We start from the raw sequence: 14,998 nt of genomic DNA on the forward strand, positions 1-14,998 counted from the left end.
CAACATTCGCTCACAAGAAGTGTGACAACAGAGTTTTTTTTCTTAACATGGCGTAAGATGATTTAAATGTGATGTATTTTTCTCAATACTGTAAATCAAATGAATTTGAGTTCAGAAACCCAATGCTCTTGTAAATGCACGTTTTCTCGTAAATGATTTTGTTGGACCGTGATTGTAGTATTAAACATATATTGTTTTAAAGGTAGGAATATTCTCTGTTGACCTCTTTATAACACCTTTTTTGCTGTGTCACCTTCCGTGTCTGTACATATTTCAAGAGTGAAAGAAATTTGTTAGAAATTACCGATAAAATCATTAGAAACTGGAACTTTACGGAAATCACAACATCAACATGAGCATAAAATGAAAGTATCATATATTATCAAATTAATCGATTTTCATGATTAATAGCGATTATAATGTTTACAACAATATGATATTGAAAGTTCATGAACTATTTTGCAGACTCTTAAGTTTGAAGTTAAAGATAGTAACAAGATTAAAAAAGTGAGTCAGATTGCGTGATCAAAATGTATTCTAGATACGATTTTAGCTGCTGCAACTTTTCTTTGTTATATGAATAGTAACTTGCCATGACCCCCCCCAGCTAAATGAAGTTATATTTTCTTTGTTCAGCTGTTCATTTTGTTATATAATCTTTTGTAAAGTTTATAACTTTCATATTATATTATCTTCTTGTGCAGCTCTCCAAAGTTGAAAATTGTTTCAATTTCTTATAAGATCGCATGCACTGGGCATGCTGGGTAAACAAATAGAATTGAATATGAAAGCAATATTGTCATAAGTGTTTTATTTCATTAAATAAATGAAAATAATTGTAGATAAATATTTTGTTGTCATAAATGTTTTATTTTATATTTCATTGCGATGCATATCTAGCGCTAATGACGTGTGTTTAGCTTTTTTCCCCCAATCCAAAAAATATTAAAGATTTTCACCTGTAAAAAGTTAAACTTCGTCCATCCCGTTATCATTACTCAGTACTTCAAAATGAAACTGAAATATTTATACGTGACTCTGGCAATATTTTTTTAGTTAGAAAAGTCATATGATCATTCTGTTGATGTGAATGGTTTCAATTCATTAAGAGATCAGATGACATTTATTATTTTACTGTCTGTATGGTATTTCTTACCTCAAGCAACTTTAACAATATTTTATTTCCCATTTTGAGATAGCATCTTTTTACGATGGCATCACTTGATATGATTCCGAGACTAAATACATCCCCGACGTCGTATGGTCGATCTGATAATGTCACGATTTACCACGATTCGACATCGTTGGTGGCTGTCATTGAGGGTCTAACCCTTTTCATCATTTTCTTCGGTGCCCTGATCGCTAACCTTCTTGCAATGACGGCGATCCTTCGTGACAAGGTTCTACGGGGTAACCTCCATAATTGGCTTATCTTGAACCTGATTATTAATGACTTAAGTTTTACAATACTGTGTACGCCTTTCGCCGTCGTATCGGTGTTCGACCACGGGTATTTCCTGGTCCTCCACCGAGCTGCGTGCTTGGTAAGTATTCGACCAAGCATGATTTTTTTTTTTTTTTGGGGGGGTATTTTATACGGTATTTTTTTAGAAGTAAGGTTATCGTGAAATAGCTGATACCAATTAATGACGATTAATATTATCATTTGAATATGTATAAAAGTAAGGCGAACATTTTATGATTTGTTTACATTCTTTAATTGTAAATCCCTGTGTATCCTCCAGTCGCTTCTCTGTTTGGTCGCTTCGCTCACTCTAAATTCATTTTATTTCATATTTGGATCAATATGAACTCTATTTACGGAGAAGCATAACAAATTACAAATTTGAGTAATTGCTTAGATAACAGGGATGGTGATAGATTTTGTTTACAAGAAAATTAAGACTGTTTTTTTTAGAATTCAGGTCCGGTAAAGGTGCAGATACTATTAGCAAAAACGGAATTGGATAACGATGAGTTTATCTCAAATGATTCTGAAGCTATTTCTGGAGCTCACCTATGTTGTGAGCATGGAGTTAAAATTTAAAAAGTATACATGCAGCGATTAAGATATTATGTCTCGTATGTTGAGTTCGGTGTGCATAATATGCATCCCAAAATGGAATCGATGGTACAAAAACTCTGTAACTTCTAATTAACTTAATCGTTTACTACCATGTGAGTAAAAATTATTATTTATGGCTGGAAAGAGTATTTTCTCCCAAATAATTTATGTGGTATGTTTACGCTTATATGATCAGGGGGTATTTCTTGCAGTGATGTAAATTTTGATTTGCGCCAAAGTAATTAAGGCATAAGTTCAATGATTGAATCCAGATGTCAATGATATAATCCCATAAGGGTTGCAGTAAAATCAATTTAAAAACACAGTTTAAGTATTTAAAATTATAATTGTTTAATAAACACATTTTATTTTCCTTTTTCAATCTAATTTCATTGTAAAGGGATTAGCAAATATGTTTACTAACTCATGTGAGATTATGACATCATTGAATTCATCCATCATCCATTGCAGTCATGTCTTACTTTGGCGCAAAAATACATCACTGCAAAGAATACCTCCTGATCATCCAAGCATGAAGACAAACGACATAAATATGGAATTAAATTATTTGGGAGAATACACTCTTTGTACTCTTATACTCTAGCCATATATAATGATCATGCACTGTAAAAACTGGTGTTAAAACTGACACCAATTGGTGTTAATAGAGGACCACACCCTGAGGTGTTATAATTACACCCTAAAGATTGAACATAACACCAAAGAATGTAACAACCAAAGGTGTTGTAATAACACCTATAGGTGTAAAACTAACACCACCAAGTTAACACAGGTGTAAATAACTGGTATGGTCCTCTATGTACACCGGTTAACACCATAGTTTTTGCTGTGTGCGTTCATGACATATTGTTTCCTTAAATTGGGGGATTTGTACAAGGTGTCGAGGTCAAGTTCTATTTTTACTCACATACAGTATAACGTTTATGTTTATGCACAGATCAATGGAAGCATTCTCTTTGGCATCGGGAACTTCGCCACAGTCGTTGCAATCTCTGTGGATCGGTATCTGATAGTTGTCTGGCCTGGCCGCTTCCCTATGTCTAAACCGAGAACTATCGCTTTTATTGTCATCACCTGGGTGATCGCATCTGGAGCAGCCCTTCCGTCGTTGTTTGGAGTAGTTTCTGAAATCAGATATAAAGAAAATGCCCACACCTGTTTGCCAGAGTGGCAGAATGACTGTTTTTATTATACCACACTCATCACCATCGTCTATGGAGCCATCGTACCTATGATGATATTCTGCTATGTTGGTGTGTTCTTGCATGTATGGCGCCAGAAGCGGTTGCTCAGGTCCCATGCTGTCCTTCAACCGGGCACTGCTAGTCACGTGATGACAGTTGACGACAATGTTGGCAAAGGAATTGATCTAGAAGTGGGTAATCCGAACGAAGGGGCTACTTCCTTGAATCTTACCACAACTACTTTGGGTCATCCCACTCAATCTCCAAATACTGAAGAAGCTGACCCTGAATTTGTTGGAAGGAAAAACAAAGAAGATGAGACTGTTCAGCAGGGGTTCGTGGCATTACGGTCTAAGGATAAAAACCACAGGTCCAAGGAGAAGAAACTAAACATCGAGACAAGAATTGCCCTTACTGGTAAATATAATTTCGTATGTATATCATGTTTTGGATTTATTTTGATTTTTTTCCCCCAAGAGTGAATGGCACAGACCCCACCACAGTTTGTTGAAAATATCATTTTATTATCTCTCGCCAACTTATCAATTCACACTGATTCATATTGATTGTGATCTCAGGGTGCCATTAGTCAGCTCTTCATTCGCTGAACTTATTACAAAGTATGAAAAAGTTGTGTGCTCAGTCATTGTACTTGTTTAGATAAATGTGGGTGCATGCCGGAACTTTTACATAAACATGGTTGACTGGAGTAGTTTCGTATGGAAGTTTCTGTTCCTGCTTTCCTGTTTTCTGTTTTATGGTAACTCTCGTAGCAACTCGGCAGGACAGCTTTTTGCTGGTAAACGCCAAGTTGGTATATAACCATACATGTCGAGGTTAATCAGTCATAGTGGCTGAAGTTACTGACGACAGATATTATTCTCGGGGCTTTTTTTATCAAAGTTAAGACAAAGAAAGAGTGATGGGGATTCGAACTCACAACCTTGCGATTATGGGTCCAATGCTCTATCCACTAGACCACATGACCCGATATAGCCAAAAGCTTAAATGTGACACCCAAATGTTTAGATAATCATCGTGTCCTGTCTACATCTCTTTTTAAGATCTTGGATCTCGTCATATCTGCATCTTGTAAAGGGATGATCATATAAATGTCACGTTCTTAGATCTCGTTATGTCTACATCCCGCGGGAGAGATGATAAGATGACAAGATCTTGGATCTCGTTAAGTCTACATCCCGCGGGAGAGATGATAAAATGACAAGATCTTGGATCTCGTTATGATAACTGTAGACATAACGGGATCAAAGATATTGTCATCATTCTCTTACAACGGGATGAAGACATCACGAGAACCCCCCCCCCCCCCCATCATTCTGATCATCCCTTTTACAAGATGCAGACATGACGAGATAATTATCTGAACACCTGGGTGCCACTTTTAAGCTTCCTTAGTTTCGTGATGCAGGCAGGGCGGGGTTAGTTGCTAATATGTGACTATAGCGTATCGACGACCTATACCTTCCATGGGATGGGGGTGAAACACGGAGCTGCATGTTAACACTATAAATGTTCTTGGAAGTTTGTGATATTGAGTATTTTGGATGACCAAGGCGAAATTTCGAATATATATATCTTATGTTCTATTCTCTTTATTGTCTTTTTTCTCCTCAGGAACCTTACTGGTGCTAACCACCCTCGTATGTTGGACACCGTACGGCATCGTGAACTCATGCAGCCTGTCCTTGGATGTCTCACATTGGTTGGATGTCCTCACGGCATGGTTGGTTTGTTCCAACCCACTATTCGACCCTCTGATCTACTCTTTCCTGAACAGAAGAGTTCGAAACAGTTACCGTAACCTTCTTAGAAGTTGGTTGAATCGGTGGCACTGAAAGATAAGACGAGTGATGCAGTGAGATACACTCTGGTGAAAAATCATTGAATGAAAATCACCTCATACTTTTGCTAGATCGCTCCACTCTCTCGTGCCGTGGGAGTAAGACATGATGTGACAAATATAATAATGATAATGGTTATTCATCTGCGCTATACACAAAAAGTATCACAGCGCTTACAATTGTCAGCAATAAAAAGACAAGGTATAGCCACATCGAGCAGAAAGTTGGAAAATTATTCGAACTTTTATCACGAGGCAAATTAATTAAAAGTTTACTTTTACATTGCTCACTGCACTTACTCATTCTATACACTCTAAAAATGAAGTGCTAATTTAGCTCTTAAAGAGCGTGTATAGTGACTGCACTTCGGAGTGCTGATTTGTCTAGTTCAAATTTGAACTAGACAAATCAGCACTCCGAAGTGCAGTCACTTACACGCTCTTTAAGAGCTAAATTAGCACTTCATTTTTTAGAGTGTATGGTACACTGTTGTACAGATGTGGACTGGGGCCATGGGCCCCACATTTATCACGACCATGGAGGGAAAAAAGAGAAAAGGAAAATCTCTGAATTATGATAATATATTATGATTACTATTATGTCAAGATCTATCACAAAATGATATTTGTTTATTAAAATAAGTCAAATCTTTGCTCGTGTGTTTCACTCGCTCGCAGATTATTTCGTTATTTTGCCCCCAGATATGTCATGTCCGTCCCCTCACTTTTTGGCTCATTGCGCTACTGGCTGTATAATATATTTAAAAGTTTTACAAGGAAAAGTGGTCTGATATTAAATGAGCGATAAGATAAACACTCATGCTTGCTTCGTATCCCAACCTAGAAATTTGTTTGATGAAAAGTAATTTCTTCCCAATAATTTTTCTCGAAAGAAGGGCGGCGCCATACTATTTTTTTACAGGGGGTGAGAGGATGTAAATGCAATGTATTTTTCTCAATAAAATGAAAGGAATGTGAGTTCAGAAACTCAAAGCTCTTGTCAATGCATTTTTCTTGTAAATACTTTTAATGGACCCTGCTTGTAGTGTTAAGTCTTAGTTGTTTTTTTTTTTTAGGAAGAAATATTCTCTTCTGACCTCTTCATAATATACAAATAATGCACGTAAGCGCGTGCATGCAGGGCCAAATAATGAACGATGTGCGAGAAGAGCCAATGGATCTACCGCACGGAGGTCCGCAGGACCGAGTGCGGTATATCAATTAGGCGAGTCGAGCACAGAGTTCATTATTTAGGTCCTCTATACACAAGAATGCGTGCATTGTTTGTTTTATACAACAACCCTTCCTCCCCATGTTACTGAGTTGCCCCAAATGCTATAATTTCATCTAAATTCTAGATAATTCCAGACATCGCACTATCCTGCACTCTGACGTCAGAGTGCAGGATAGTATATTTGTTATGACGTAGGAGTGCAGGATAGTGCATTTTGGATGCAATAGCGCAATTCGCTGAATATCATGTGATCCGATTTGGACCAATCAGATTACAGAACATTCTTGGAAGTTGTATAATACTGTTTTCGCTGTGTCACTTTCCATGTTTGTAAACCTTCTAAATGTGAAAAAATGGGAGGGAAATGACCGATAGAATCATGCGAAACTGGAATCTGTACGGAAATCAGGACATCAATATGAGCATAAAATTTAAATACTTGTACTTTATATTATCAAATTAATCTATTATCATGATTAAGCATGTTAAGCCCGATTCTATTGTTTACAACGATATGATATTGAAAGTTCATGAACTATTTTACAAAGTCTTAGGTTTGAAGCTAAACAATAATAAAAATAAAAGGTGAGAAAAGTGAGTCAGATTGCGTGATAGAATGTAGATTAGATCGGAGTTTAGTGTCGACATTTCTGACCACATATATTTTTTCTTATTCATTCATTTTTTAACCCCTCTGATTTCAAACGAACGCCATGTAGTTGTTATAATAGTAAGATTACTTGTTACATGCATTACAAATTGGTCTTATATACTAATGTTAAGTCGCTCTAAGACACATTTGTTATATGGGATTGAATTAATAATGGACCATGCACCTTTGGATTGTTTTTATTTTAAAATTCTATTTAAATAAAGATGTTTGTCGCATAACAATAATATCACGGCTCGATTTCCATCTCAAACAGCATTTACAAATTGTTTGAAAATGTGTATAATTGGTGCATGTTCATTTCTTTAAAAAAAGTTTTTACAGAAAGCAAGAAAATAATTTGTGATTGGGAGACCCTACATCCGGTATTCGACATTTTCTTTTTAATACTGATTTTATTTTTTCATTTTGCCTTTTCATTCGTATAATACATTTTTCCATAACATAACAAATATAACTTAAATGTTGAAATAGAGTCCAAATTCTTTAATAATGTTCCGGTTAAGATTTCATGCATTCTTATTCACGAGCTCCTCATCATGTCATACATGAAGTGAAAAGCAGAGTACGTAGGAGTATGAGATGACGTTTGATCGAAGGAAAGGCACCGTCATCATATCGGTTTGGTGTCACTAGCTTAAAATCCAACAAAGAAATTATAAATCTTATATTATCATATACTTTTTAAAAGTATTTCGAATTCACCTTCATCATATGCCATTAAAATTCTCACTCGTTCAGTATTACCATGATAACACCTGCATAAACACACACGCAACATATACATATATATTTCTTTCTTTCCTCACGATCTATGGTCTGAAACATTGCAGTAGGGGCGACGTCAGGGTATATCATATCGTATATTGATAGGGGAGATATGGTTGACGTAATTTTTACGCAATTGAATAAAAAGGATATCAGAGTTGGTGTTACACGACCCAGTCTGAGCCTTCTCTGTAAGGCCTACTCCCCCTTTCCAATTTTTCATTCTATTTCCTTTTTTCCCATTTTACTCCATGCCGATCACCCCCTGTGACCCATGGCCTATAGAAGCCTCTTAAATGTCAGGGCCTCGCCCACCCTTCCAGCAAAAATGACAGTATTTACCGGTGCCATGAAAACACAATCTCAGGCACTTGACCTTAAAAATACTTGCTTCTTATGAAAACTTACAAACGCAGATCAAATATTTAATATCCAAACCTCGACGTATTTGGTCCGTACCTGAATAAACTCACGCGTGTCTCTCATGTTGTCTTCAGGTGCTCTTCGTACTGGGCTATAATCTCTCTAATTATGCCTTGAGTACGATTGAGATTTTTTCTTTCAACTATGTTTTTGCGAGCGTACTGAATGATTGGGAATTTCATTCTTTAACATTCGTTTAAAGTAGAAAAGCGAACTCAAACCTACAAAGGGAGAAAAGGAAAGTGACACAACTTACTGATAATTTAATTAAGTGGAATATGATTCCAGGACAGAGGGGAAGATTGTTCATCAAAAAGGTAATTTTTGGTATGCAGTTTGTACTATGGACTGGTGGCGATGATGATTTTAATAGTGATGATTATGACAATGATGATTATGATGGTGATGATTATGATGATGATGACGTTGATGAGGACGATGATTATAATGGTGATGTTGATTACCATGATGATGAAAAAGAACCACGAAAATTATATACATGTAAGATAATAGTGATAAAATTGATAAGGTGTGGTAGTCCTAACATTGATAACAGTAATTATGGTAACAATAACATGAAGATTCGACAAATTATAACGATAATGAACCCTAGATTTAATCATGTTAAGTTAGTAATGCAGCAATGGCGATTCAAGTTTTTCTTTATTCAAGGTGCAAACAGAAACACAGATAGAGATATAAATTGAAATATTACTGTACACTTCATATTGTATACAATTCACGCTTTTGAAAGGAGGGGGGGGGGGGTGACCATGCAAAAAGACACAATCAGATAGTCATTTTTACGTTTTTCTACACGGTATAGGAAAATAAAGGGGGGGGGCTATTAAAAGCCTCCCCCAATAGCCCCCGTTTCTGCGGCCCATGCAATTTATAACTTTGACACTATTATGCATGGTGGAAATCTTACTAAAAAACTATTGTGTAGTATATTATCATACTGTGAGATATGCTGATCCCAACAGACAGAATGTCGGAATCTTACAAATGGATCAATGATCTAAATCAAAATGAATGAATCGAAACCAAGTCTTGTGATAATAAAGATCAATTATCACCCTTTCTACTGAGTAATTAAAACAAGAAACTCTTGAGAGCATTTAATAAGAACCCTTAACACTTCCGAATGTTGTAATTTTGGTGCGCCATCCGGGGTCTATCAAGATAGCTACTTACAAGAACGACTTGCGGAACAACTACCACAAAACAAACAAATCAAATCGTCAACCCATTTCTTTTTATCACAGATCAAACCTTACAAGGTGTTTCCTTCGTTTCGTCGGAAGGCAAGCTCAAGACTACCTCTGTCATGTCTGTGGACGACGATATCCCTAGTGGCAATTGTTTATGCACTTGAAACGATGTACCTGATGACGACTCAGTCGGCCCATCATGTTAAGCGTCTCGTTTGGAGGCACCGGGACACAACCAGTGACGGTCTATCTCAAGAATCACCACTTAACCTTGGTAACCTTGGGGAGGATCAAGGAACCTTTCAGAATATACGAAGGCGGAGTGACAGTGTAGGAAAGGTGCACCGAGATCCCTTTCAAATCATAAGACCTATTCAGAGTCCAATTGAATTCAATGATTATCATGATACCATCAACATCCACCCACCAAATCGGAAAGAAGTTAATAGTCGGATGAATAAGAAACCGCGAAGAAATGCAAGTTCAGAAAAGGAAACCCAAGTTAATGGTTCTTTTTACAAGTCCACAAGAAATACCGAAGAAAACTCACCAAAACCAATAAATGACTCCTTACGAAAAGAGCATGTGGTTATACGAGGTAGAAGGTATTACAAAAACTTGATAAGATCTATAAAAATACTCACGGACCATCAAGAAAGTGGTATGAACGTTTCATTTGGAAGCAAGTTGGTTGAAGGTATGAACATTGTGAATAATAAAAGAGAAACCCCAATGGAAAGCAGGAAAGACTTCGGCCTACGTAAGCATATCAACCAAGGTCTAAATGCCAGTTCATCCATAATAAATGGTGTAAAAAACCGCCCAAAGTGTACCAAAGTTATATCTATATACACACATAATATGAACCCTTTCGGATATTGGCCAGAGTATAGAGATCTCCAATGGTTGTTCGAAGATGGCCGAAGTTTGGGCGACACTGACTCTCCAACAACTGGACACGTCGTCTGTCCATACCAGCATTGTGATATCAAGCTCATACCAACTGACAATAAAACTCTGCTTGCTGCTAGCGATGCCATCATTCTAAATGTTACCCCGGTGCTATCGGCACCTAACGCAAGCAAAATTTCAGAAAGACTCCTTATTTCTCTTTCGACCGAGAGAGCGAAGATTGTTTTCTACGGAATGGAGAGTCCCAACATGATGGTTAATTGGGACAGTTCTATACGGGATGTTTATTTCCATTATTCCATGACGTACCATTCATCAAGTGATCTCTTTCACCCATATGGGCGGTACATCCCAGGATATCCCATGGATGACCTTGATCAGTCCATAAACTACGCGGCGGGAAAGACCAGACTATTAGCATGGATGGCCAGCAATTGCTACTTAACATTTTGGCCGCGACGCGAGTGGGTGTTGCGGCTTAAGCAGTTCATTTCAATCGATATACACGGTGAGTGCGGTAATGTAACCTGCACACCAAGGTTATCGAGGAATTGCGCCAGAATGATGAAGTCGTATAAGTTCTATTTGGCATTGGAAAACACCCAGTGTGACGAGTACATCACAGAGAAGTTCTGGGATAACGGTCTTCTGAACGGCGTTGTCCCCGTCGTGTACGGCGGGCGAAGGGAGACATACGAGAGACTCGCGCCACCTGGGTCATTTATCTTCGCTGCCGACTTTGCTTCTCCTAAAGATCTTGCCGACTACTTGATAAAACTAGGTAACGACGATGAGCAATACAATCAATTCTTTGCATGGCGGAAGCGTGGCCGGATCGTAAAGACCTATCCGAATCTTAGACCGAAAGCGTTTTGTGGTTTGCTGCCGTTGCTATCTAAGGGAGATGGTGAAGAAGTGCCAATAAGACGTGCAGGGGATACCCCGTACTTTCGAGGATGCAGAGATGATGAACATGCGCGGTTCATTAGACCAGGGGATATAGATAATTGGTCCCCTTGGAAATAATTTAAGTGCAAGAAAATACAAACAAACAAATAGGAAAATTGCTTCCAGTATATTCTTCTTTTTTATTTCCAGTTTTCTCAAGCATATGGTATAAGAATTGCCTTTACTTTAGACATATACTATATATAATTTGGGCTATACTGTGTTGATTATCAAATCAAATTAGTTGGTTGAGCGTCACAGGCCTCAAATGACAAGGTAGTTTGCGTATTTCTTGAGAGCACTCTCCTTAATGTGCAGAAAATATGTGTGCTAATCAAATGAATTTCACCCTCACCCCTTTCCCCGTTTTGGGCAGCTTTGGATGATCGGAATCATCACTTTAAAAAATCAGATTAATGAAAACGTCGACCTTGAGAGATATGTGGCAAAATGGCTGTCATTTCTAAACTAGTGATAAAAATTGTTACCAGATGTTTAGTTTGTTTTCTTTTCTTTACATAAAATGACTGTCTAGCATCACCAGAGACCTGACACATTTTCTTTTTTTCTTGGATGAGGGGGGGGGGGGGGTGATCAAAACGGCTCTGATTCTAATAACTTTGTATGGTGCTATGCTATCTACAGACAACTTTAAAAAAATTGTGATGAATTGTTAATTTTTAACCATAGATGTTACTGACCTTTAAGGCGCTAGAAATCGAAAGTCGAATGCATAACTGTAATCCCTAATTTGATGTTGTTTGTTTGCAATTCGATAAACAATCCTATTAATATCATACCCCTAATTTGCATTTCTTTACTGTGGTATGTCTATGTCTTATCACCGTGACAATTAATTTTGGGTTATTTCAAAATCAATTAACAAAATTACAATAATGCCCAGTGTTGGTGCAAGTGTTCTGTAAAGCACGGTTGTGTTTTGAAGTAAATAAATATGAATTGAGATGGCGAATGACAAAATAGGCATTACCTGATTGTGACTTCACTTGGTTCATTGAGTTTTAAGTGCCATGTTCAATTTATGTGTTAATCAAACGATCCTTATAATGTTTGTGTCAACCATCGGCATGTATGTAAGCTATGTGCGTTTTTACTTTGGTCTTGAACCTTGATGAATAATAATCAGTTTCAGAAGCTTCAAAGCTATCCTGGGAAAAATCAGTCTACCAATCTTATGATATAGTTGAATATGTTCCCGTGTTTTAGAAAGCAATCCACATTCAAACAAAATTCCTGAATCAATCAACCAATCAATGAATTCATCAATCAATCAAGCTTCCTGAATCAATCAACCAATCAATGAATTCATCAATCAATTGCTTCCTGAATCAATCAACCAATCATTGAATTCATCAATCAATTGCTTCCTGAAACAATAAACCAATCAATCAATAAATTGCTTCCTGAATCAATCAACCATATCAATCAATCAATCAATTGCTTCCTGAAACAATAAACCAATCAATTAATTCATCAATCACTTCCTGAATCAATCAACCAATCCATTAATTCATCAATCAATCAATTGCTTCCTGAATCAATCAACCAATCAATGAATTCATCAATCAATTAATCAATCAACAAACCAACCAACCAACCAACCAATCAATCAATCAATTCATCAATCAATCAATCAATTAATTGCTTCCTGAATCAATCAACCAATAAAGCAATCCATAATTTAATCAACCCATCGATCAAACAACCAATCAATGAATTGTCCACTCCACGGTTGACATTGATCCCTCAAGCTTAGTGATAACCATGCAGGCTAACAGATTGTGGAGGGTTGAGGCCCAGTGGACAAGTACCTGGACTTTGAAACAGAGGGTCGTGAATTTGATTCCAAGCCATGGCGTAATTTCCTTCGGCAAGAAACTGATACACATTGCGCTGCACTTAACCCAGGTGAGGTAAATGGATACCTTGCAGGATCGATCCCTTGAATGCACCAAGCGCCTGTAGCTATATCCAGGGTAATATATAGTGTGCTACTGAATAGGCAAGTAGATAATTGGTGCCTTATAAAAGCTTTTATCATTTGTAACATCTGGTGGTGAAAATTCATTTTTTGATGATTAATGATTGCAAATATCCATTTCTGTCAACAACACCTAGTACAAATCATATAATATCTACACATTCATGAAGATAAATAAAATAACAGTATAGCTTTTCAATAAATCATTTAATTAAATTGGCCTGTTGTCAGACATTTACAATGACAAATGGCCACATTTAACCTTCAAAACCACAATAAAGCCACAAAAAATATATATTTCAGAAATGTCATGCTCATCTCAACATCAATTTTCTACTCCCCATTTTGAAATTCAACTTTTAACTTGAATACCACTATGAAATATTCTGGTTATGATACATCAATTACATTATCATATCAATAACATGTTCCATATATTTAATCTCAATAAAGGCCCTGATGCACAATCCCTATGAAGAAAAATAATTCAGCCGCATCGGCAACATTGTTTTGTTTTTCCTTATCTTGTAGGAAACTTACGAATCATCCCTTTTATTAGTTAAAGGACAAGTCCACCCCAACAAAAAGTTGATTTGAAAAAAATGGGTAAAAATCCAACAAGCAAAACACTGAAAATTTCATCAAAATCGGGTTTGAAATAAGAAAGTTATGACATTTTTAAAGTTTCGCTTAATTTCACAAAACAGTTATATGCACCAAATTGGCAGACTGATGACGTCACCCACTCACTATTTCTTTTGTATTTCATTATATGATATATTCTAATTTTCTCCTCCTTGTCAAGTGAAACAGTTTATTTTCTCCCTGAACATGTGCAATGACCATTCTTTTAACAGTTTATGGTGAAGTTAAGTTGGTCCTTATTGTCAAATCTGTAGAATTTGAGATATTGTATTATTCAAACAATAAAAAACAAAAGAAATAGTGAGTAATGGACATCATCGACTCTCTCATGTGCATATTGCCGAGTTGCGCATTGAACTGTGTTTTGAAAAATAAGCGAAACTTAAAAATGTCATAACTTTATCTTACATCCGATTTCTATGAAATTTGCAACGTTATGTTTGTTTGATTTTTCTCTATTGATTCAAACCAACCATTTTCTGGGGTGGACTTGACCTTTAAAACATGTGCCACAGAGGTAGTCTGCAGGTATATTGGATTGTTCATTAGCACAGTCTGAATTAAGAGACTAGATTAAGAAATGGACTGTGGCTGCCCTCTTCACACCATAGGTCATATTCTAAAAGTCAGGGTTGATTTAAAGAAGAATGAAAATTTTAGAACAAGATAACTTGTGTGAAAACAGACAAATCAAAGAAACAAATCAACGATAGTTTGAGAAAATCAGACAAATAATGAGAAAGTTATGAGCATTTGAAAATTGTGATCACTAATGCTATAGAAATCCTCACATTGGCAATGCGACAAAGATATGTGAACAACTTTCCTCATTATTTTAGTATATATTTCACTTAAAACTGCATCTTTTGTCACATTCTATCAGTAGAACATATATTCTTTTTAAAGGAGGGCATGGAATACAGACTTTCAAAGAATACATCATGGATAATGAGTTTGCATCACCCTAAGAAAAAGGAAAAAGAGACATTTGGGGGGTATTTTATAGTAGTGCTGCAAGTCAGGCGGCATGTTCGGGTTCGGCAGGGTTCGG

General features: G+C 36.7%; 2 protein-coding genes across 2 annotated transcripts; both read left to right on the forward strand.

Annotated features, from left to right (window-relative positions):
* Positions 1-1,149: 1,149 nt before the first annotated feature.
* LOC121423236 (octopamine receptor beta-2R-like) lies at positions 1,150-5,426 on the forward strand. The gene is made up of 3 exons (XM_041618556.1): positions 1,150-1,544; positions 3,024-3,687; positions 4,906-5,426. The coding sequence occupies exons 1-3, from the start codon at positions 1,212-1,214 to the stop codon at positions 5,124-5,126; spliced, it is 1,218 nt and encodes a 405-aa protein (XP_041474490.1). The 5' UTR covers positions 1,150-1,211; the 3' UTR covers positions 5,127-5,426.
* Positions 5,427-8,254: 2,828 nt separating this feature from the next.
* Positions 8,255-12,598, forward strand: LOC121423046. Its single transcript, XM_041618325.1, has 2 exons — positions 8,255-8,543; positions 9,495-12,598. Exons 1-2 carry the CDS (start codon positions 8,505-8,507, stop codon positions 11,376-11,378), a joined length of 1,923 nt encoding a protein of 640 aa, XP_041474259.1. The 5' UTR covers positions 8,255-8,504; the 3' UTR covers positions 11,379-12,598.
* The last annotated feature ends 2,400 nt before the right edge of the window (positions 12,599-14,998 follow it).

Source organism: Lytechinus variegatus, chromosome 10 (genome assembly GCF_018143015.1).
Source record: "Lytechinus variegatus isolate NC3 chromosome 10, Lvar_3.0, whole genome shotgun sequence".
In the NCBI taxonomy this organism is placed as follows: Eukaryota; Metazoa; Echinodermata; class Echinoidea; order Temnopleuroida; family Toxopneustidae; genus Lytechinus; species Lytechinus variegatus.

Coding starts and splice junctions, on each gene's coding strand:
- LOC121423236 (XM_041618556.1), top strand. CDS start 1,212: ATGGCATCACTTGATATGATTCCGAGACTAAATACATCCCCGACGTCG. Junction 1,545..3,023: donor TCCACCGAGCTGCGTGCTTG/GTAAGTATTCGA, acceptor GTTTATGCACAG/ATCAATGGAAGCATTCTCTT. Junction 3,688..4,905: donor GACAAGAATTGCCCTTACTG/GTAAATATAATT, acceptor TTTTCTCCTCAG/GAACCTTACTGGTGCTAACC.
- LOC121423046 (XM_041618325.1), top strand. CDS start 8,505: ATGATTCCAGGACAGAGGGGAAGATTGTTCATCAAAAAG. Junction 8,544..9,494: donor GAAGATTGTTCATCAAAAAG/GTAATTTTTGGT, acceptor TTTTTATCACAG/ATCAAACCTTACAAGGTGTT.